General features: G+C 36.1%; 1 protein-coding gene across 2 annotated transcripts in view; it reads right to left on the reverse strand.

The window, feature by feature from the left end:
• ATAD1 (ATPase family AAA domain containing 1) overlaps positions 1 to 20291 on the reverse strand; it is a 55741-nt gene extending 35450 nt beyond the window's left edge. Inside the window, exons 1-5 of one of the 2 annotated variants that reach the window (XM_068548138.1) lie at positions 20186 to 20291; positions 17028 to 17202; positions 9076 to 9174; positions 7089 to 7209; positions 1955 to 2155 (exon numbers count right to left, since the gene is read on the reverse strand). In XM_068548138.1, the coding sequence (XP_068404239.1) occupies positions 1955 to 2155; positions 7089 to 7209; positions 9076 to 9174; positions 17028 to 17202; positions 20186 to 20229 (640 nt within the window). In that variant the 5' untranslated portion in view covers positions 20230 to 20291. Of the gene's footprint in view, positions 1 to 1954; positions 2156 to 7088; positions 7210 to 9075; positions 9175 to 17027; positions 17203 to 19577; positions 19598 to 20185 lie in introns of those variants that run through there. The other variant, XM_068548139.1, reaches the window with a different exon arrangement.
• Between the last annotated feature and the right edge of the window lie 5673 nt (positions 20292 to 25964).

A 25964-nucleotide genomic window follows, 5' to 3' on the forward strand; every position in this document is an offset into this window, starting at 1 on the left:
CAAAATTAAGTAGAGAGTTGAAGAAAATATATATATATATATATATATATATATATATATATAATGAAACAGAAGTCTTGCAATATTCAATAGCAACTAGAGAGAAAAGATAGATTAATTACAAAGAAATATTAGGCTATAAGCAGAATTCTCAAAAGCGACAAGAAAGACTGGTAGGCAACAGACTTCTAGCTTTAAAACGCTGAAAGAAAATAATTCCGTAACATTTAAAAGTAAAAACAGAGTCAACACATTTTCACACAAAGACAACTCACTGTACTCACAATCGTTGCTGAAAGAATTTTGACAGACTTCAGTAAGAAGGAAATTAAATCCAGAAAAGGCAGGTGCAAGAAGTAATAGTGAGCAAAATAACTGGCAAAGTGGATCTCTAAACAAGGACTGCCAGTACAAAAATAACAACTAATATGGAAAAGTAAAAAACAAGAGAAACTGTTAACAAAAACATACAAGAGATGAGAGGAATGATTAGTATTCAAGAGTTCTAAGGTCCCTGTATTATTTGGGAAGAGGTGAGAAATAATTAGCCTAGACTTTTAAGACAAGTAGCTATGCTAAATGTATGCTAAAAGAAAAAGAATACAGTTGACCCTTGAAGAAGGTACGAGTTATGGGCGCTGAGCCTTTCCATAGTCCAAAATCCACGTATAATTTACAGTTGGCCCTCCATATCCACGGTTCCTCCGTAGCTGCAGTTCATGTGGTGATAAGAGTTTTTACTGTTGAGAAAAATCCATGTATTAAGTGGACCCATTCAAACCTGTTGTTCAAGGGTCAACTGTACGTAACTTCTAAACCTGTGTGAGGGCAAAGGGAATAAAAAAAGCACAGAAGTCCACTAGATTGGTAAATACCCATAAAAAGCACACAGTTATGTGGTAGAAATAAATCTAGATATATCAGCTATCAAAATGAAAACAAACTGACCACAGTTCCTGGTTAAAGAGCCTTAGATTAAAATTTTTAAAAATCCAGCTATATGCTCCTTTGTGCAAAAGTCAAAGCAAAAATCCAAAATAAATGGAATAAATTGATGAGAAAGATACACAAGGCAAACAAGTAACCAAAATACTTTATATCTATACCTATCTTTCTCTCTCTATATTTCTATATAGCTTATCGTATTACATATAATAGTAATTCATTCAAAGCTACAGTTTTAATTATTGTAGCTTTATTATAATATATAAATTATAACAAAAATATAGATGATCCATAAAATAGAGAAAAAGTCCACTAATGTAAAAGTCATGACATACAGAGAAAGATGATCTATTTATAAGTTGACTGTCCATATGGCAAGGAATTAAACTAGATTCCTACTTAACGTTATATATTTTAAAAAGGAGAGTATTTATGGAGGTAGTGAAGGGATTTGTAAACCAGACACAAGAAGTATAAACCATAAAGGAAAAAAACTGATAAATGTAATTACATTTAAATTTAAATCTCCATAAAAGAAACTATCATAAAGTGAAAAGACAAGCCAGTCTAGAAAATATTTGCAATCATAATAAAACCTCATCAAAGAATTACTAAGAAAACTGCAAATAACCCCAAAGAAAAACCGGCAATTTACAAGCAAGGAAACCTAAACGGCTAATCAACATGTTAAAAGACGCACAAATTTACTAGTAAGCAGGGAAACACAAAACAATGATGAGATAATTTTTGCTCTTTAAGTTGACAAAAATTAATGATACTGCCTGAAAAGATAAGTTTTGGGGGAGTATGTAGGGAAACAAACTGTATACTGGTGAGAGTGTAAACGGGTATAACCACTTTGAAGAACTGGTAATCCTAGTGAGGTTGAAGATGGACACATCACACAACCTAATGGTTCAACTTCTAGATATCTACCCTGGATAAACATATGCATGAGGAAACATGTACACGAAAGTCCACTGCACACTGTTTAGAAAACACAGCATACCTATTTCGTCTATAAAGATGATGGAAGGCTGTAGCTTTATGGCAAGGGAGAAAACAGCAGCAGCCAGTTTCTGAGATTCTCCATACCACTTATCTGTCAGTGTTGAAGGCTGAAGGTTAATAAATCGACAACCTGCTTCTTTGGCTGTAGCCTTGGCAATCAATGTTTTACCACAGCCTGGAGGCCCATAGAGAAGGACACCTGGAAATTAACATGTTATTGTATTATTTCCTTTAAGAGAAGGAGATATTTGCTAGTTTATGGGATAATCAACATAATATTAATTCTGTCCACACTAAACTTTTTCACAATATTCACTTCCATTTTTATTCATCTTTTCTTATAGTAGAAAGGAAGGTGCTATATTCTAAGTTTGTGTCAGTGATGACATGTATTTGGGATTATAGCACCGTTGTGCTTCCTCCCTTCATGAAATGGTCCAGTTCAGGATATTAAAGACAATCACCTTGACATCCAAACTCACACCTCTTGAGCAACGGCTGACAAATAAAATCATCTAATGCCCTTCCCCTTCACAAGCTAAGAGCACTATAGCACAATGACAACATCCCAGAGAAAATGAACAACTTCAAAACAGACTGTAGAAAACACTGTTTTGCTATTGCTCAGAGACTTAAGATAATGATCTTTTCTTAAAAAGAGATCACCAGTCACTCCTGTTTTAATTTCCTAGAAATAAAACTATATTATTAACCTAGAGTCTCCACTGACAGCAATTTGCTGCTAAATGCAATTTAAGGTAAGTCTTTTAATATATAAAAGATCTAAACAGGTTGAGGTCTTGAGCATTTGGGGAATCATCACCAACTGTTTTGCATCTAAAATGAGGTAGCATTTTCTAAGTTAATATAATACTAAAATTATGGCCCTGACTACAGATCATCTACAGACAGGCCTGACAAAAATCATCATCTGCAGACTTCTTTAACTATTTGCTTAATCTAGAGTTTCTCGACTTTTCTCATGTAATAGCACTTAAAGAATGACAATATTGGGAATTCCCTGGCGGTCCAGTGGTTAGGACTCGGTGCTTTACTGCTGGGGCCTGGGTTCCATCCCTGGTTGGGGAGTTAAGATCCCACACGCCATGGCCAAATAAATAAATAAATAAATAAAGACAATATAGGCAGCATGCTGGGGTAAAATGGAGAGAATGTGGAGTTATCCAAAATATTCCTACTATGTAATAAAAATAAAAAACAAAATATGAGGGAAGAAAAATAAGTACTTTAATATAACCGCCGCCCCCAAAACTTACATTTTTTTTAAAAATGAGAAACTTGAGCTTGGTTCTATAACCTAGCAAATGTTTTTCGTGCCAAACATTTCAAAATAATGTTCAAACTCCTCCTCAAGCACACAAAGATTTTTCTAGTGGTCTTAGTAATTCTTCAAGATTCAACTAACTCATGTTTAATCATTTTAAACTAAACCCTTCTAAAGCTGATTTAAAAATTTAAATCCATAAGCACTGCCAGTATATGTTAATATTCTCAAGCAGTCCTTGCGATTTTTAACTACGTTCATTTAGGTACTAAAAGTTTAGTTAAGTCAGTTAAATTTGAACTTTCTACTGACACTTAATTTAGATGGCTCATGTGAACAATACAGAATATAGTCTAATGCCATCGAATTCAAGTAAAGCTGAAAACATATGGGATAACATATGGAATTATTACATTTATTATTTTGATCATATAATTTAATATGGAATGCAGGTCTACTAGCAAACTTTTAATATGTATTACTTGAATCTCAGGTTTTTAGAACTAATGATGCAAAAGTCTTCATATTTTGTTGACTTTGCAGCTACACCATCACTTCATAAACACATGGAATACTCTCAAACTGTCATACTTGTTTCAAAGTATTCATTTATCACTTTGAATATTTTATTCCTAATAGTTTAGTTTTGGTACCTCCTAGTAGGATTAAGTTTTTCCAATTATTTCAGGGATTATAATTAGTGTTATTAATTTAGCAGTTATTTACTAATGTCTCAAGATTTAACATGCAATGAAAACTTTTGGATTTCATAATCTTCTGGAGGATGGAGCTGTGACAGATAAGGTTCACATGAGGAACAATCAATGCTCACTTCTTGACCTGGGTGGTAATTACATGAGTGTTAGCTTTAAAATTATTTATTCAACTGTTTAATCCCCATTTCTGTATGTATGTTAAGTTTCACTAAGATTCATGTTGTCTCATCTGATACTTTATCAGTGAGTACAGCAATAATATTATTTGAAAATGGCATGTTTTCTATATCCTTTGTTGAAGTGGACTCCACCATGTTAATATTTATGAAGATAAACGAGTGGTTCTGCAAATGAATGTGAGGCATTTAGCTTTAATTATTAGTTTTATAACCTTTTAACTAGTTTTTAGAACTTTGATACTTTTACAACCATTTTCAACAGGATTAAAAATGTGTTTATTATTTTGTGCTTTGTAGAGACTTAAAAATTCAAACCCCTCTTTAAGATGGATGTTTTTGACAAAGGCTTTACTTCCTAAGTACTACATGCAAATACAAGATTTAGGATGAGGAAGAAAAGAAGTATTGGGACAAACAAATCCAAATTTGAGATAATCCTCATTAGTGAAAAATATATTACCTTATTAGTGACCAACTTTTCTTTCTTTCTTTTCTGGACTAGTTTATTTACTTTCAAGGTTTAATAAAAAATTTGTCCAAATGGTGGAAAAATAAATATCTGTAAAACTACTTAAATACAGAGTACTGGGGGGGGGAAGTTATAGGCCTTTATGACCTCAGAAAGTCCATCTTTCAAAACATATATTTCTTATCTACATTTTAAAGAATGCATCAAAACATGGAGTATGATGACATCCACAAACATGAAAGTTATGTGCCAAAATAATGATTACTGAATTCAGATTTTATAGAAGGACCATACAGCATTCAAATCGATTTCTTTTTTTAATTTTTTTTTTTTTTTAATATTTATTTGGCTGCGCCGGGGCTCTTAGTTGTAGCATGCAGGATCTAGTTCCCTGACCAGGGTTTGAACCCAGGCCCCCTGCACTGGGAGCACGGGGTCTTAACCACTGGACCACCAGGGAAGTCCCTCAAATGGAATTTTAACTATTGTAAATTTTTAAATGTTTGGGGGGAAGAAAGGGTTACATTTTTTAATGTAACCATCAGTATTTTATGGCATGTTCTTGTAACCAAAAAGTGACACCATATCTTTATATGTTATTAAGTATGATTATCACGTGTCACACATTCATGACATAACAAATCATTCTCAAATTAACTTTCTGTAGTCTGTGAGGCAGTGATCAATTTCAGCTTAGACAGCAATGAACTAAGAAAAACATAAAATTGGCAATAAAGCAATGACTCGAACCTAGGTAACCTATTTCCAGTCCCCAAATGGAACAAGTATGGTATGCAACTGATTGTATACTCTGCTTCTGTACACCAATATCCAATTTATGTTGGGGGTCAAAAAGTAAATCAATGATTTTTCAAACTTTTGTTCTTGGTAAAAAATTATCCAAAAATGCAAAGCTGAAAAAGCTCAAATAGTAAAACTTCAGATCACATAATAAGGAAATACTCATGTAACTTAAAAAAATTTTTAAATACACATAGGAACCACCTTCAGTTTTAGATAATGCTTTTAAATAAAAAGCAGATTTACATAAGGCTGTTAAAGTACTCCCTCATAATTTGGTATCCGCTATGCTAATTGGGGCTTTAAACCAAGTCCAACTGGTGAAGTCACTCAGTTACCTGGCCTAAGACATCACTGATGAGAAAAGCTTTCTCTAACAGCATAAAAAAATTTCCTAAATTAACATTGTGAAAATGAGACATAAAAATTGACAAAAGTTCTTTCTCGTTCACACTATAAACAACCTGCAAGAGGGTACTGAAGAACTTAGTAATCCAACATTTGCCTTACTCTTGATCTGGGCTCAGATAAATCATTTGAAATTTTCTTTGGGGAAAAGAAAATTTTTTTTTAAATCACAATAGAGTAAATGCTTCTTGTTAGAAAAAAAGTAGCTTTGTTGTTTCAGAAAGTAAAATACATAAAAAACAGATTTGTTGTTTCAGTTAACAAAAAGAGAATGCCATTTTTGGTGGTAACTGTCAGCCTCTATTTACCAGAAACAAAAATTTTCTACTTTGTAAAAATGTACAGTTATTGGCTTCAATTACCTTTGAAATATAAATTAATGCACTTTTTGATATAGCTGCAAAATTAGTAAGATTATAAACTGCAACTTATACATGTTATTTTGATATTTCTAAAGATCCTTTTTTGAGAAATGCATTTGTCTAATTATTTGATTTCAGTCTTGACTAGCAACCTCTCTAGTTTTGGCAATACAATAAAGAGAAGCTTCTACTAGAAGCTTCTACTAAATAAGCTACGCTACAGCGTTTGTATTTGAAAGCCATGGCAACACACTTCTACAGATCTCACTGTCAATTATCATGTAAGCTACATTTGAATCACCTTTAACAAGTCTTAAACATGATCAATATATGAATAGCCAATAATAAAAGTATTATATTTAAGGATGTAGTTATAAATACTTTCAATTCTTGAGTTCCAAGGCTTTTGAAGTAATCACTAACTAGGAATAAGAAAATGTTTCCCTTAAAAATAAGTAGTATTTAATTTCTAGTTCATCTGTAGTTCACTATTTCCTTAAAAACAAAACCAAACAAAAAGCTACCACTGCAATCTAAAATAAAATTACCAAGAGGAAAAAAAATCACTAGAATCATGAAACAACCAGAAGTCTTATCTTGAAGACGAAAACCCATACTGCTATTTTGAATTTTTTTTATCCTTTATTCCCCTGATTTCATTTTCTTATAAGTAATAAAAATGAATTTGAAATAAAGGGATTATTTTGATATGTAACTATGGGGAAAAACTTTACCTAAATTTGGAAGCTGAAGAATAAGCAATTATTTTAAAATCATTATTTATAAAACACTTCACTGGATCTCAGCAGTCTCTTGAAAACCCAACTTCAAAAACACCAGTTCTATAATGGCAGAAAGTTTCCATGTTTTCCAGATTTTTAATGCTTTAGCAAATATAAACTTTTACCATACCTTTTGGAGGCTGCAAAAGCCTGGAATTTTCAAACAAATGCTTCTTTTTGATAGGTAAGATGACTGTGTCTTTCAGATCCGTAATGACATCATCCAAACCTGCTATATCACTCCAAGTAACCTGGTAAAAGTTAAGGTCAGCATGAAGTTTTACAGCTAATGTATATTCACCGAAGTAAAAAAGAATCCCCCCAAATGGCAAGCCTTAATTATACCTAAATCGTAAAATATAATTATACCTAAATAATAAAAGTTTAAAATGATATATTAATATAAGTACTTTTAAGCAATACTGAAATTATTAAACTACCATGAGCTGAAATTTAATAGTCAACTACCTATTCAAAAAAAAAAAAAAGGCCCTAGGTCCAACACTCAAAACTCTGAGTTTTGGGATCTAATAAGCTGACCTCACTCCATTAAGATGAGGAAATACTCCACCAAGAAGAATGGCGGAGCCAGCTCAGACAGACAGTTCAGCACTAGCTGAGTGTGCCTAATTCACAGATGATGCTGTCAAACATAATAGGAATGAATTTAGAAATAAGGCTTATACTCACCAAACTGGGCTTCTGAATTTTACTAATTAAAAGTAAACTGTGTCAAAACTTGGCTTATATCTTTATAGAGAGTAAACGGGGATACATTTTTTCAAAACTGATACAGCTTGTGTATTTCAAAGCCTTCCGACTCAGCTTAAAAAATTTTTTTGGGGGGCGGGCACTGGATAAACTAACTGAAAAAGACCTGAAAAACAAACAAAAACAACCTAGCTTTAATTTGGAAGAGTAAAGGGGCTGGAGGTGGGGCTGGTCAGAAGCAATATTTACAACACATTTATTTTCCACCATAAAAAAAAAAGTGAAAAAGCGCAGCCAGATCTGAAAAAAATCATCACTTACTTTCACTGTAGCTATAACAAAGAACTGAGTTCATTTCAAATGGAGGATTAATTCTGGAAAGGCATGTATGTCTCTGTGCACACAGATATTAATAGACATTGTAGATTTTTATTTCCTAGATTTGGAGATAAGGATATCGTATTTCACTCTATTTATTTACACCTATTGTTACAAAATATTCACAGAGGATTTTAGAGTTTATAAATTACATTAATCTGATGCTCAAAATAATCCTTTAGAAGTAGGTAGAGCAGGTATTACATTGTCCCTGGATTATACATGAGGGAACTGAAACTCAAAGAGAAAATAATTTACCAAGGCCCTAAATGGAAAAACTTGGATTCAGAATCTTGTGTTGTCTATCATACCTTATAAAAAATCTAGATTTGAACTCCAAGTCAAATATCCACAAGACTTAAAGCAGTAATTTTATATGCCACAAAGGTGAATATATAAAAGTACAGGTTTAACTAAACAAACGTGCACAAAAAAAGTTAACACAGCAGGCCCGAGACAATTATCCTTGGAAAGGCCTGCTTGCAAGGCTAGCCCCTGGCTGGAGTATGGGAGATACTTAGATTTCGGGAGAGTTTCCTCCATTTTCCTGATGAGAACAGCTCACTGTGACTAAACTGTTTGTGCAAACAATATGGTTTATGGTGGATACCTGTTTTGCTTATGGGAGTCTAGAATTTTGATACATGTTAGGAAGATGCAGTCTATGTGACCAGTCCCAATTAAAACCCTGGGCCCTAAGTCTCTAATGAGCTTCTTTGGTAGACAGCATTTGACACATGTTCTCACAACCTGTTGCTGAAAGAATTAAGTGCACCCTGTGTGACTTCACTAGAAGACTCTTGGAAGCTGGTGCCTGACTTCCTCCAGACTTCATCCCACGCCCCTCTTTGCTAATTTTGCCTTGTATCCTTTTGTTGTAATAAATTATATCCAGGAGTATGACTACACTGAATCCTGTGATTCCTCCTAGTAGAAGAGGAGAATCATCAAACCTGGTCATGGTCTTTGGGACTCTTGATACAAAATGCTAGACAAAAAAAATATTAAATAAGATTAAAGATACCTACATGCATGTTAAGAGGGTCTACTAGATGAGCAGCAATACTCATTTCATATTCTGAAAGCTTCACATTTTTCACACCGATTTGCTTCATTAATTTTTCTGCCTAGAAAGAAAAAACAAGCAACCTCCTTTAGTTTGATATTTAGACACTGGCACTCCATAACATGTAACTGTGAAGTCTAAAGAGCAATGAACAGACATACAAGATTTTCCAGAGATATTCTATGCCACTTGTTTCATCCTTCCCCATTCTTAAGTCCTTAAGTAAAAAAAGATTTGAAGGTCTACTCTACAGAAACCAGGGCAATTTAAACCAGCTTTTGGGAAATGAGAAAATAGGGTACATGACTGAAGAGATATATACACGGCCTCTCATTGCTCCAATGAGATTCTAAGGTCCAACTTGATTTCTCTTTCCTAGCAGGATTATCATGACAGGTGAAAATGAAGCCTCAAGATGAAAGATCGAGGAGTTAAGGCTATCAAGAAATGGACAATTGGAGTTTCTTTCCTTCAATTGACAGAGTATCTGAAAACAGGTGCCCAACTTTCCTCAAATTACCCATATATCTACAACAGGTGTTCAACCGAACTAATTTCAAATTGTTCTGAGATACTATCCTTTTTAAAGTCAATTCTTGGGGCTAGGCAACCAGAGATAATAAAAATAATTTTCAATTAGAAGTATACTTGCATATATTTTTAGAGCTGGGCAAAACTAGCCTTAAAGCTATAAGCTCTAGCAAAGCAACACAGCTTTCAACTAAAATAAAAATAATGTTAACAGTAAAACATTTACTGAGTGTGCCAAATACTATGCCAAAATATTGTAGATGGATTAAGTCATTGAATCCTCAGAGAGATCCTATGAGGTAGGTACAATTTCTCCCCAACACAGAAAAAGAAACTGAAGCGTAGCTCAGACTAAGTTATTTGTCTTAGGTTAAAAGTTAGCAAATGGAAGAGGCAACATATGAATCTACGCAGTCCCAACTCTAGAGCCTATACTCTAACCATCATATATATTACCTTGGTTTCCTCAGTTACATGACTGGAGTTTGTGGCAACTAAAGAGTCTTTAAAAATCTAGACATAATATATTCAAATTTCAATTAAGTGAACAGTTTTAGAAATGAAGGTGCTCTGGTAAACCATATTTACCTAAATTTTTGTTGTTACATTTTCCTAGAATACTTTTGATTATATATAATCTTGCTATTTGTCAGGGGTATTGCTACTCTTAAAAAAAATCACATCATACAGCATTATAGTTATAGACTGGTTAGAGGATCAGGATGTGTGTTGATCATATCCTAGTAATATAGCATTTTTTTTAAAAAAAGTGCTATGAACCACATCATTTTTCCTATTTAGCCACCCCTCTGAATCAATGAATAAAGCAGCCTTTTCCAGATTCTTTTATCTCTTTCTTACAAATATCTTCTCTTTCACTGACTTTAAATGTGTCAGCTATGAACAGTATCCTGTTTTCTGTACCTATAACAGCATTAACTTCTCTTCTTTTCCTTTGTTCTTCTATAAATGTGAAGCCATCCCACATGTGTTCTTTCTAGGCCATGCTCTAATACAGTGGTTCTCAACCGGGGTGACTCTGGCGCCCTAGGGGACATTTGGCAATGCCTGAAAATACTTTTGGTTGTCACAACTTGGCGGGGGGGGCAGTGCTACTGGTATCTGGTCAGCAGAGACAGGGATGCTGCTAAACAATCAAGAAGGCAAAGGATATCCTGCTTCCCCACCTCCATTATCTGGTCCAAAATGTCAGTATTTGAGAAACCATGCTTTTCTCTCTATCAGCTACTTGCCCTTAAAATTTTACTCTAGGCCACAATTGCCTCTTGCTACCTTTATTTATATTTGGAATTTCCTAAATAAAAATTATCAACTATGTTGTTTACTTTATAGAGACAGAAAACGCTATAGTTGAGTTTACCTAGAATCTTTTCTCCACAACAGCAGTTCCATTTAACAGTGTCTTCAGATTGCATTAATAACATTGATAGGAAAGAGGAAAAAAAATTAACGTTTATTGAGCACCTACCACATTCCTGGCACTGTGCTGGATACGGTTTACAATCAACCCTTGAAACCATCCTGAGAAGTAGCTATTATTATTCTCATTTTTCAGATGAAGAACTCAAGGGTCAGAGAAATGTAAAGAACTGGCAAGATTACACAGCTATGAATCAGCATTACCAGAGCTCAAACTCTGATCTAATTTCAAAGCTCATGTTCTGTTAAAACACTAACATTTCTCATTTGGGAGAGCAGAACATGCCTAACACACAAGTAAATGAAAAGAAAGCACCCCAAAACACATCATACCAGTACCAAACTGTGTTCCAGGAACAAGTTATCCAATTGTCTAGCTTTGACACATTTAATTGAGCCTTTATTTCTAAAATGTTTTACCTAGAAAAACAAAATTATGATTGGACTACTTGAAAAATGGCTTATGCTCATGCAATGCTTTACTGTTTACAGCTTAATGACAATTATACTTTCTAGTCACCCACATTTGCTTGGTTTTTAAAGTGGGTCTCTCCCACTCTGTGGAGGGAAAATGGTGAACTGTGGGTGAGGAGTCAGAGATAGAAGGGAAACTTACTTTTTACTTTATACCCATCTTTTAAACTGTTTCATAGTATTTTTTATCCTTTCACTCTATATCACTTTTTCTCCATGTAAAGTATTATTTAAAAAGTAAAGAAGTGGGGTAGGAAATAGTGAACTAATATTTCTGCCTAGAATGAGGAAGGAGGAAATGGAGTAAAGGAGCAGCAGAATAGAAACACTCATTTCATAAAGGTTCTAAAAGAATCATGAAATTGGTTGTTCTTTTGGAAGAATAATTTTAGAAAGTTAGAGATAGCACAAGAGTGAAAAAACAAAGATGAACTAATTCAACTTATTTCAAAAAACTTTTACTGAGGTCATAGCTGAAGTACTCCAATTTTAAGTGTAGATAGAGGAAATTGACATAAAGCTTTAAAAAATACATTTAAGTAGGAAATAGCAAAGAATCTGCAGAATTATCTTTATACATTAGGTATAAGCCTTTACCACAAACTTACATTAAAATTCTAACAAACACCCTTTTCTAGACACGCAGAGACAATTATCTTCTCTTTTCGCGTTAGTGCACTTACATCTTCTGACTTTATTGTATAACCCAAAAGTTGCTGGATAAGACGACTTTCTACTATAATACTCTTCTGCTATGTCACTGTATAAAACACTATAATGCACTGAGTTTTATCTCGAGTTTCCCTCTTGTTGCTTTTCTTTCCTCATCACTTCTATCTATCCCCTTGGCCACTCAGGCAACACTAACTGCTTGTTCCTTACTGATTTCCCATCTGAATTTCCTTATTTACTTCAGCTCAGTCTTCTATGATTCAGCTCCAGTAAACCATGGTTTTAGGGCCACTTGATTGGTAATGCAGTTCACAATGGCTTCCTGGTGTCAACAAACGTTAGCTCTTCCAAACGGTAACTGGCATTCTATGATGGCTGCTCTTAAAAACACCTGGCAGTTGAGAATTCCAGTTTAAGATTTTCAGTGTATCAGCCCTTCACAAACTATTTCACCTATTACTTATATCAAAATAACTGAAATGAAGTTTTGAACCTTACAATATCAATGATAGGACTAAAAATATGGAGACATTAAGTTAATGACTAAGGTCACAATATATGACCTTCATGTGTATGAATTCTCAGTAGTGAATCTTTCCAGGCCTTTGACAACTAAACTACAATCTCAGGAATATTATATAGTCTAATTAATATGCTAAACAAAATACTGCATATACAAATGCCCAGGAGAGCTCAAGCATTAAGTTATTCATCCTGTACTTGAAAGCTCTTTAATAGTACACCTAGAGATTCCCTGTTTTCTAACATCTCAATTAACCCAACCCATCCTTTTATTACAGACATACCTATCAAAACTCTTGTGCTACATCTCAATATGATCCAACAGCGGCACGTGCCCAGAAAACCCTTGTCCCTCTTTAACACTCTGCTGAAACCATCTCCTCTCTCACTACCAATTAAATATCCCACATTTCGTAAGGCTGAAAGTTTTCCTGGCTTTAGGCTAGAAATTATTTACAAATATCCTGTTTAATCCAAATGTAAGACTACTTCTAGGTTACTCTTCCTGATTTGAATGCACCTATGTCATCCTTCACCTTTCATCTCAAAACTGCACTGTCTTTAAGCTCACATCAGGCCCACGGATTATCTGGTAATCTCAAAACGTTATCTAAGCTTTTATAGTCAGTGTTCTTCCTCTGTGACCACAGGAGTCATACCTTCCTCCTCTCCCACATTCACACCTGATCTTTGCCCTCAATACGCACTCTAATTCCTTAATTCCTTTCTATACGCCAACTAAATTATCCCCCATCTGACTTCCTAAATGGCCTGTACCCCAGGTACAGGTATGTACCCCATAATATCTTTTTTATACACTGCTGAATTCAGCTTGTAAATATTTTGTTTAAGATTTTTACACTCATTTTAAGTTTTGGAATTGTTGTTATGCTACCCTCATAGAAAGTTTTGGTGAGTGTTTCTCATTTTCTACACTCTGGAAGAGTCTGTATAAAATTGTTATTATTGGGCTTCCCTGGTGGCGCAGTGGTTGAGAATCTGCCTGCCAATGAAGGGGACACGGGTTCGAGCCCTGGTCTGGGAAGATCCCACATGCCGCGGAGCAACTAGGCCCGTGAGCCACAATTACTGAGCCTGCGCATCTGGAGCCTGTGCTCCACAACAAGAGAGGCCGCAATAGTGAGAGGCCCGCGCACCGCGATGAAGAGGGGCCCCCGCTTGCCACAACTAGAGAAAGCCCTCGCACAGAAACGAAGACCCAACACAGCCATAAATAAATAAATAAATAAATAAATAAATAAATAAATAAATAAATTTTAAAAAAGAGTAATCTTTAAAAAAAAAATTTGTTATTATTAATTTGTTTCTTAAATGTTGCTAGAATTTGCCAGTAGAATTCTATGAGCCTGTAGTTTTCTTTATGGAAATATTTTTCCAATATTAATTTATTTCATAGTTATGGAACTAACTATTCATGTATTCTAATTCTTAAGTCAGCTATGGTAATTCATAATTTTCTAAGAGTTTGTCCGTGTCATTTAGGTTTTCAAATTTATTGACATACTTATTAATTGTCATTATTTTTAATGTCTGCAGCATCTGCTATTGCATGTCTTTTATCATTCCTAGTAATACTTATTGGTGGCTTCATTTTTTTCTTGACTGGTTTTACAGAAGTGTCAATTTTATCAGTCTTTTCAAATAACCATCTTTTGGTTTTACTGATTTTCTCTATTATATATTCATTTTCTATATTTGTATTCATTCTCTCATATATTCTATTTTCTACTAATTTATCTTTATTATTTCCATTCTTCTACTATCTATGGGTTTATTCTTTATTATTTCCATTCTTTCACTATCTATGGGTTTTTATTTTAAAAATATTTTCTCCAGCCTAAGTTGGATACTTTATCAATTTTCTACCTTCTTTTTTAATAAAAATACTTCAGACTACAAGTTTCTCTCCTTTAGAGACCTCACCACTCTCAACAGTCAGCAGCATCTATCATAGTGACAATTACATAAGCTCTCAACAAATACTTGAATGTATAAATCCTAATGGTGGAAGGAGGAAAGTGGAGGAGTAGTTTGGGAAAAAACCCACAAGTGATACACAGCTACACAGGAATAGCCCTGGGGCCTACACCATCTCACTGAGACTCACTGCTCTAATGAGTCCAACTACTTATGAGCATCTGATAAGGAATCTCCAAAGACTGACCTTTTTCCTGAGATTTAGACCTACAATTTCAACATTTGGATGAACATTTTTCTGGATTCCTACCACCAACACAAACTCAATATGCCCAAATCAAATGTCATTTTCCCATATACTTGCCCCATTTACAGATTCTAAAACTATAAAAGATACTATGAATCTCTGAGGAGTCCAGACAAATCTCAGATTCATCTGTAAGATGTCCTTTTTCTTTTCTCTGTCATCACAAAGTCCTTCCAGCATTCATCTATTTCACCCATTCCACTCCTTTTGTCACTCCCTTATTCTAGGTCTCTGCCAGGATTACTGCGGTCTATAACCAACCCATCTTGCTCCTAGTCTCCCTGATTCCAATTCCTGTTACATGCTACAGTAAGGTATCCTTAAAACACTGCTGTGCATATCACCCACCTACTCAAAAATCTTTAATGGGATATACAATGGAGAAAAGATAGTCTCTTCAGCAAGTGGTGTTGGGAAAGCTGGACAGCTGCATGTAAATCAATGAAGTTAAAATACTCCCTCACACCATACAAAAAATAAACTCAGAATGGCTTGAAAACTTAAATATAAGACATGACACCATAAAACTCCTAAAAGAGAACATAAGCAAAACATTCTCTGACATAAATCGTAGCAATGTTTTCTAAGGTCAGTCTCCCAAGGCAACAGAAAAGCAAAAATAAACAAATGGGACCTAATCAAACTTATAAGCTTTTGCACACCAAAGGAAACCATAAACAAAATGAAAAGACAACCTACAGACCGGGAGAAAATATTTGCAAATGATGCTACCGACGAGGGCTTAATTTCCAAAATATACAAACAGCTCATACAACTCAATAACAAAAAAACAAACAACCCAATCAAAAAATGGACAGAAGACCTAAATAGACATTTCTCTAAAGACATACAGATGGTCAAAAAGCACATGAAAAGATACTTAACATCACTAATTATTTGAGAAATGCAAATCAAAATTACAATGAGGTATCATCTCACCAGTCAGAATGGCCATCATCAAAAAAGTCTACAAATAATAGATTTTTTTTTTTTGATGTGGACCAATTTTAAAGTCTTTATTGAATTTGTTACAACATTGCTTCTGTTTTATGTTTTGGTTTTTTGGCTGCGAGGCACGTGGGATCGTAGCTACCCGACCAGGTATTGAACCCGCACCCCCTGTATTGGAAGGCAAAGTCTTAACCGCTGGACTGCCAAGGAAGTCCCCCAAAAAGTCTACAAATAATGAATGCTGGAGGGGGTATGGAGAAAAAGGAACCCTCCTACACTGTTGGTGGGAATGTAAATTGGTGCAGCCACTATGGAGAACAGTATGGAGATTCTTTAAAACACTAAAAATAGAGTTACCATAGGATCCAGCAATTCCACTCCTGGGCATATATCCGGAGAAAACTATAATTCAAAGAGATACATGCACCTCAATGTTCACAGCAGCACTATTTACAATAGCCAAGACATGGAAGCAACCTAAATGTCCGTGGACAGATGAATGGATAAAGAAAATGTGGTATATATTTACAATGTAATACTACTCAGTCATAAAAAAGAATGCAGTAATGCCATTTGCAGCAACATGGATGGACCAAGAGATTATGGTACTAAGTGAAATAAGTCAGACAGAGGAAAACAAATATCATATGATATCACTTATATGTAGAATCTAAAATATGATACAAATGAACTTATTTACAAAACAGAAACATTTCAAATGTCACACAAAGCAAAATGTATACCATTACTGAGGACAAAATTTTTTGTTTAGTCTGCTGAAAAATTTTACCTAGATTCCTTCATTTATAAGCTGACAAAAATATTCTAATTTCGAAATTCATAACAAAATGCTGTAATATTTTTATTCTTCATAATTCTTCTAAGTTGCTTATACAGTCAAAAAGGATTTGAGAAACAAATACTTTTTTTAGGAATAATGAAATTAAATATTACATAAAAACACATTTCCACATGGGTCTTATGGAACTTCTTATTGATTTCCAATTCCACTATATCCTTAGTTTTATGGGAAAATATTTAGCTACAAGAAAAATGATCCTCAAACATTTTAATCATACCTGTTTCTGAGCTTCTACTTTCTGCTTTCTGGTTGGATCAATCGCATCTACCATCCATTTGATTGTAAAGTATGTTACTGCACCAAATATTGTCAAACGGAAAATTAAGCCAACAACTTCATTCCGACTCAAGGGACGAGAAAAGGCTTCAGCATGTACCATCTTGATTGTTAACCTTGAAAAACAAACAGAAATGCCACTAGGTAGTAACTAGATTCATTAAAATCGGGAGACTGATAGGTAGCATAAACTAAGTAAGAAAAACTTCTAGTCAAATTCAACATTACCTACCTTAAAAAAGTGTTTTATTTAAAGAGAAATGGATTTTTAAATGTTAAGTAAATAAACACATTTTAATCTCCTCTTGGAAACTGAGGTTTATTTATTAGAATTTTTAATAAACTTTTCTAAGAACTCATATAATTTAAGTAGAGAACAACTCTATTTGAAAAATGCAGTAAACATCTTAAAGCATTTACTGTTTTAATCAGCTTTTAAATAATTATGTCAGGGAACCTAGAAAAATAATGACTATAACACTTATCCAACTGAAAAAAGGCAGCCCAACAATGAAATACCTTACTAATGTGATGGTATACCAGGTAATTTTTGAGTGAAATTCAAACTGTGAACAGACTCACTTTTCTCTCATACTTACTTTTAAAGGCTTCCAAGGCCTGCTGAAATGTATACATGCTATTTTCTCAACTAACAAGTGACATGAAATTTTTGGAGCCATCTTATTCTTTCCAACAACCTAGCTAAATAGGAAACAACAGAATCTTCAAAATGTTTGACCCACAACTATACAGCTCTCACTCAAGATAGAAAGGAAAAAAGGACGCAACATGTCTACTTTTACACATATGCCTAAGCAGTTACATCAACCACAGCTTGGCTTACAGTAGGCATGCACACCTGTATCAAAGGCAATGACCACCCAGTAGAATAAGCCTTTTATGGATGATGTGACTATCTCATTTTGAGAGATAGAATCTTAGCCTCAAATAATGCCATTATACTCTCGCAGCATAGGAGTGTGCTGAGTGTGCTATGTGACTCGGGGGGAAAAAAAAGTATATTTTGCATTCATGTGAAAAGGAATAAATTTGTACAGATGGCTCAGAAACAGGTGAATATTAGGTACTTCATAGACTAATATCTATGGTCGTTCCAGCTCTAAAATTATTGTTTCTATTCTCACTAGTACTATTCAGTTAAAGATTCTCTTCAATCATTCCAACAGAATTGCTGCCAGAATTTTGGATGATTTCCAAAAGAAAAGTCAAGGATTCCAACCTTCTGCATTACTGGGAGACATTCACTTCACAATAATACATTATTTAATTTAAACTTAACAACTAAATAACTGAAAGCCTTCATTTTGGATAAAGAAATTTTGGCCTTGGGATGTTAAATAATTCAATTCATACAATAAAACACTTATTGATCATGTATATAGAAAGCCTACTATATACTGGGTATACAATAATGGCTAAGACACAATTACTTTACTCAAGGAATGCTTAGTACAGTTATTATCTTATTAAAAATGAAGCTAGACCAACCACCCCACCAACAAAAAAATGAAGCTAGAAAGAAGCCACTTGGTTAAAATCTTTCATGTAACAAATCAAATTGTGCTTTCTTCCATCAGCATGGATTCCTAAAGATGGGTTAACAATACTCTCCTTCTTATAGGAAATGAAAAATTGTCTTCCCTAGCCTTTATTCCAACACAGTAAATTTGAAAATGCAGTTGTTATATGTGGTATCATTATGCGGGAGTAATACTCACAGATGCGAAGAAACCAACAGGCAAAATAAAGATTTACTAACTTAAACTAGTGATATTCGAATAAAATGTTTTCATTTATTTAAAGTTTGAGGGAGTAGCGATAAAGCTGCCACCTACTGGATGTTCACTGAACTACATGAGCTAGGACTGCTATCAGTACCTCCCAGTCATCAAGAGAACAGTTTTTAATAAAATCTATTTTAAAAAATCAAGACACAAAACCTCTGTTAACTATATACTTTACTATAATTAAATTATTAACCGCAATACAGTACTCTGGACCTATAGCCACTTCTAAAACAGTCATCCTTCTTTTAAAATGACTTCAAAATCCTGAAATGAAACTGAAACTTCTCCTTGTAGGTTGTAACTGTATACACTTTATTATACACTCATTTATCATTCATATGACATAGATATGCCTGCAATGTAAGGCCGTTACGGTAACAATACCATCACAGCAGAATATATAATAAAAGTTGCACATGCATACAACAGTAGGGACTGTATTTCAATTCTGTATAAACATCAGGATCAACAAATACACAAATATACACATAAACATAGATGGTGCCATGTACAAGAAATATGGCAAAACACTGTAATTCAGAGTTATCTGTTAGGCAAATATGATACCAGATACTTTCATTTTAAAGAGTTCTCCATTTCAGGGTAGAAAAATTAAAAATTGTACCACCTCGTCAATGAGCAGTTTACTGACAGGTTAAGGACCAAGAGTAGAGTATTCATACCATAGCATTTCTCTAATTCACCGCAGTGTTTTACAAAGTTTTTCTCAACCCCAGAAGTCCCAGTTTCGCAGACATCAAGGCCCTGTGAACACAGCCTATGACAATGAAAGCCTGCCAACCTTCACATAAAGGACAGGTTATTATTAACACCACCATCCTCTATGAAGGCGTGCCTAGGCTTGAAGAACCTCCTTCATTTTTGCACTAGGTGGTAGCAGTGCCTGTGCGACAATCAGACCCGCTTCTTTCTGGCCGCCTTTGCCTGGGACCCCGGTTCTGAGGTCGCCCGGAACGACCTCAAGCCCCCGCAGCGACCCGGCTGCCTACAGAGATTCCCTGGAAATGGCCTAACTCTTGGGGGCAGCGCTAACGAAGACCTAAGGGCCTACGCCGGGCCGAAAGCCAAGGCGGAGCCCGGGACGCCCTTGGAGGTTAATCCGCTGGATACGAAGGGCTGCGAGAAGCTGAGGGGCGGCAATGAGGTGGAGCATGGAAGGGCGGCGGGGTGACCTTTCCCACTCAGCTCCCCGGACCCGAGCCAGTCCCTAAAGGACCTCAGCGGAACCCTTCGCCCGTCCCACGACGCCCCGCGGAAACCCGCTACTCACCCCCCGGGCAGAACAGCGGCCGCAAGAGGCCCTACGAGCCTCATACAGGAAGGAAACGCCGCCTGGGAAAGAACTCTTCCGGGGGGAGTCGCAGCCCGCCCCCTCGCACGGAGCATGCGCCACCGCGGCTGAGGCCTGGAGGGGCGCGTTTCCGGGTTTTGGAATTGGTGCGGGGGTATTCGGCGGGAGCAAGGCCATGCTCCAGATTCCTAACCTGCTATCTGCTGGGCGGAACCTCTGAGTTTAGCTGAGTCTCGGAGATGGAATTGAGGCAGGCGCTTGTCACATAAAGTCCGTGCCCTGCTCGCGTGCTCCTGTCGCAACACTGACAAATCCGGGAGGCTTCGTGAGAGTGAAAAGTGTGTTCTGTGTTCCCCGCAAAGAAGTTCTTCCTTCACTTCTGCTTGATCCTTACCTACACCCTTCGCCCGCCCCTCCAACCCCGGCTGCAAACCCGCACGCTGCTGTTCTGTCCTTTAGCCAAAGCTCTGACGCGCATGGCCAACCGCCCACGCCTCACCATCTGTCTTTCAGTTTTTAGGGTGAGCTCACCCTCCTCTCCCTTGTCTGCTCCGACGAACACCTGGGGGTGGCGCCTGAAAATCTTTCTGCGGAACGATTCTGCAGGCCTGGTAGTAGGGACAAAAGAGGACATCTGGTAACAGGTTTTGCACTTCGGTGACTTCCCTTTTTCTTTTACCCCTTTCTTTCCCTTTGCAGAATGAGAGATGAGGCACCAGAGGTCCCCAGGGAGCAAATCTGAAAGCCAGCGCCTCCTGAGCACAGGCTGCCAGAGGCGAGACGACATTAGACATTGTCCCCAGATATAAGAAGCATCACTTCCTTCAGACAGAGGTGGTGAGACTATGAAGTAATGGGACAGTTCCTCTTACTACGCTCCTCGGGAAGGCAGTTTGTGCCTCTCTGCTTTAGGCGTCATCCTTGATGGCTAAAATTCTGCAGCCTGATTGTTGAATGTAGTGAATGCTACCCTTGTTACAAGCTTGTGATACTGTAGTGATGATAATAGCTACAGTTTACTGAATGTCTACTAGGTGTCAGGCAATATGCTTCTTCGTGCTTCACATCCATAACCTGAATTCCTCAAAAAACCCAATCCTCTAAAATAGCCATTATTTTCTCTTTATTTATTATTTATAGATGAGCAAATTTTAAAGCTTAGAGCAATAAAATTTTTTAAGTTAATGCACCTAAGAAGTGGCAAAATTTCATTGGGACCTAGATCTGATTCAAATCCTACGCTTTACATTGTCTCTTTGAAATAGTAATTTGATACCAGTTAAATTTTAAAATCTAGGTGAAAGAGGTAAGACCATGAAATGACAAAATCTTAAGGCTTTAAAGCATAAGGATGGGGTGACAGGAATGCACAAATGTTTAAAAACTGTGATTGGGTTTATTGACAAGAATCAGAATGGAATCTAATACGGTAAGTGGTTCTTGTTTTGCATCCATGCCTTTTTGTCTATTTTTGTGTGTCCACAACCATAAAATAAATTCTAAAAAAATTGATACGAAGCTAGGTTTGGGAGTGCTAGTCTGATTATTCATCTCAGAATGATTATGAGACCAGGATAATATTTACAAGTAAACACAAGCCATGTGTTCAGCAGCCTTAGAAGAGACTCTCCACTGGGTCCCAGTGATTATCCTCAATCTGAGTCATTGCTTGGGATGCTCGTGGGACTATGTATGCCTTGACAGAGCTAAAAGGTAGAGGTTATTGAAGGAAAGAACTTTAGGTTTTGTGGCTCGTGAGGATAATCATACCCACTGGTAAGGAAAATAAGCTGAGAAATTCAAGATGGTAATGGATTTCCATCATCCACTGAGTGAAGCTGGGTCAGCTAAGAGCCTCACCTGCTTAACTCTAAGGGCCAGGATAACCAACCTACCCAGTTTGTCTGACATTAAGGGGATTTCTAGGACATAGGACTTCAAATGCCAATACAGGGAACGTCTCAGGCAAGCCATGAGGAGTTGGTCACCCTACTAGGGACATCCTAAATGAACTCTAGAATCAGGTGGAGCTCTCAGTATGGTTGCATCTAGACTCAATTCATCTGCTTAATATCTGAGGTATGATTGCACAGGAAAGGAAATTGTGGATAAAGTAATCAAGACTGACCATAAAGAGTCTACATGCCCCCAAATAAATATTGCTGCTCATTCCTTTTCCAGTGGTTTGGCTATAAACTGAGTACCTACATCTATACTTTTTGGACCTAATTTTCATTTAGCAAATCCTTAGGAAGCCTCCTATGTCTGGGCCCTAAGACATCAAATGACTGTCTTCCCATATGCCATGCACATTCATTTCCAGCAATCACTAAATCAGCTAGATTCTTCCAGAATAGAGCTGAGTGAACATATGCTTTTCATCCCAGGATACCTTTATATAATCCCTGGCAGCACAACACACCATATTTGGCCCACAGTAGGGGCTCAATAAATAATTCATTATGTGTAATAATAATCAGGAAATTATTACAACAGATTTTTGGTAGACCTTCTGAGCCTTCCCTCCGTGATGTCAGAATCAAGATATTAAAAATAGTTATATTTACTGTAGAAAGTTTTTGTTTGTTTTTAAATTAATGCCTCTTAAGGCGGTTAATGGCAGTTCTCTCCTCAGGGAAGTGAATTTTCCTTTGTTCTTGTTAGTTGGATGGAGGTGTGATAAGTTTGCTCTGTAGCCAAGGTCAGTCATTGCACTGGACCTTTGAAGGGGAAAGGATGCCTTAGATTAGGAGCTGTAGAATTTCACTGTGAGTCTATTCACTTGGACAATTTGGCAAAATGCAGGTTCCCAGGTCCCAGCATTAAAGGCTCCCATTTAACTGCTCTGGGTTTTGGCCCAGGTATTTGCATTTTGAATAAGCATCTGAGATGATTTGGATATAGGTAGTTTGGGACCACACTTTGACAAACTCTGCCCTAGTCAGTGATAATTTTAGATGTATTTTTGCAAAAATCTCTTCTGCCCCAGCCCCAAAAGCCTATCTGGTTAGCTGAACCATTAAGCCAGCTGGGATACATCAAGAAATCAAGACAAGGAAGCCTCATGACAAGATTCAGAATAAAATGTCTTTGGAAGGAAAAACAAATCTGAAATCTTTGGATAAATAAACATGGTAAACCTGATCCTTTTCATTGCGCATGAGAAATGATTCACTTGACAGTGATTTAGAAAGAGCAGAACTTCAACAAATAGATAAAATTATATAGCAGTAATTTCACCAGTATAAGAGTCACTTGGTAACCTTGGTTCTTTTAAAAATATTTCATTGGAAAAAATAATCTTATTATTTTGATAAGTTAAATAATAGAATGGGTGGGGAAAGAAGAGTAAAGCAAGAATATGAAGCTGTATCTAAAGCCATGAAAGCACTGAGAAAGGCTAAGATTAGGTGCTTGAAGCTCCAGCAGAAAGAGTAAGATGGAATCAAGGCAAAAATAATGGAAAATTAAAATTTCAACAGATTGGAAGGAGTGGAAAGATGAATTGATAGCTTCATTCTATAAAAAGCACAAGAGCTAAAAAGACTCAACAGCAAAGTTCAAAGAACATATTGTTGTAAATCTACTTTTCATGCTTTTATGTTTTTAAACTTTGTACATAATTTAAAATTAGTGTATATAGAAATTAGTGTATATGTAATTTTCTCATATTATCAGGGTAGCACTAATCCTACAAACAGTCTTACACTGCTTCATAATCCTTTTTCTCAAGCACTACTGCCAGTTGTACATTTTTTACAGTTCATGCTACCAAGAAACGTTTTCTAGAACTTAGATATTTCTTTTAAATCTGCAATATTTTGTTGTTTAGCTTTAATACAGTACTGAAAATAGACTATTCAGGTGATACTATCTGTGGAAAGTCAGGATGGATCAGACCAGGGAATTGCTTGGGAAGATGTCTAACCTTACTGTAACCTTACATTAGCAAGAGCTTTAAGGCATAAATGAAAGAGTAAGCTCCCTAGGATTTGTTTGGGCCCTTCCTAAATGCCCTTCCATATGATTTTTTTTTTTAATGGGAGAGGAGTTGGGAGAGATTGGGTAAGAATAACAAAGATATGAATTCATCAGTCAAAATAGAAGAAACAGTAGTTGAAACATTAATTCTCAATTCCTGTAACAGCAGATTGATAGATGAAGCATAAAACAAGACCAGATGCTGTGGTTTCCAGGATGCACTTGGCTTCCCATCCTTTATAACCTGGAGCATTTTTTTCCATAAGTAGGTCATTTGCTTGCTCTCATTTACCTGATTCTAGGAAAATGCCCTTGAAAGTATTTGTAAAATAATACTTTTTGTTAAGCTTGTGCTTAACATTTTAAAAGTTAAGATTGCATAAAACCTCCCCCACCCCCTTTTCGCTATTAGCCAGAATAACTTGTAACCTTGTAGCATAAGTGAAACTACAATGGACAAGAAGAATCCAAGATGTTTTATTTTCTAAGGACTAAAATTTGTGTCCATAGCACTGGCATAGTACTCATCTCACAGAATTATAATTGGGGTTTAAGTTTCTGTATTCTCCTATCAGATGTGCAGTTCTTGAAAAAAGAGGATGCCTAGGACATAGGAGGGGCTTAACAAATGTTTTAATTAACTGATTCCCCCCACCAATCTGACATATTGAATGAAGCTTTTCAGGCACCATTCTAATAGATTTACGGTGACCAGGGAGGGAAAAAGAGGAAAGAAAGGCAAATGGTCCAAAGATAAGGACATGTGCAATCAAAGCATTTTACTGACCATAATTATATTATTGTCCTGTCATGACAGGTCTGTGTCTGATGTGTCCACCAGAGACCAGTCCCATCAGGTATCCATAGGGTTTAAGAACATGGACATTGCAGCCCAAGAGACTTGGCTTTAGATGTAAGATCTGTTATTTACTAGGTCTGTGACTTTGGGCAAGTTATTAAGCTCTCTAAGCCTCAAGTTCCTCACCCTTAATACAGGGACAAAAGCGGTACTCACACCATGGAGTTGCACTGAGAATTAAATGAGACAGTGCATGGCAACTGCTGAGCTATATGCCTGGCACTTAGCAAGTGCTCAATAAACATGCCATTGTAATACCTCAGATGTTATTTTCATTATACTATGAAGTGATATTCTCTCATTTCCAGAAGCCCTGTATGGACAAAGATTCCTTCATATCTCCTTAGTGTTTGCATGAGGACTTCACCTCTCAAGTTGTCAACTGTGGCATCTTGTCTGGGAATGTTTATCTTCTCTGACTTATGAAGAGGCCATGCCTCTGTCTCTTTGACCTCTTAGTTCTCTCATTCTCAGTTTTAATACACCCCTCTGAGTGAGTCTTACTGATTAGTATTCTATAAACCATTAATGATAGTTATATAAAACCTGTAAGATTCCATCCTTGTGACCCCCCCAGACAAATAAGTTTAAAATATTGGTCAATCCATGAAAATGACATCTGGGTATTTCTCAGTTCACTGAAGACCATCATTAATATTGGCCGTCGTTCCCATCTGTCTAATAACAACCATTTATTGAGCTTACAGTACTTGCTCTCGTGGAGTTCTGAAGACTCAGATGTCTTGTGAAAATGCAAGTCTTCATAGCACTACTGATTTTTTTTTAAGCTAGAGGTTTAACCTATCTTTCATCTCTATTCATTATTTGTTTTGGGAAAAATTCCTTACTTAGATTGCCGAGTGACTTTTGCACAGAAGAAAGAAATTAGTTCAACGGATGAAAGTGAGATGCTGAACC

The sequence above is a fragment of the Eschrichtius robustus genome, chromosome 7 (genome assembly GCF_028021215.1).
Source record: "Eschrichtius robustus isolate mEscRob2 chromosome 7, mEscRob2.pri, whole genome shotgun sequence".
In the NCBI taxonomy this organism is placed as follows: Eukaryota; Metazoa; Chordata; class Mammalia; order Artiodactyla; family Eschrichtiidae; genus Eschrichtius; species Eschrichtius robustus.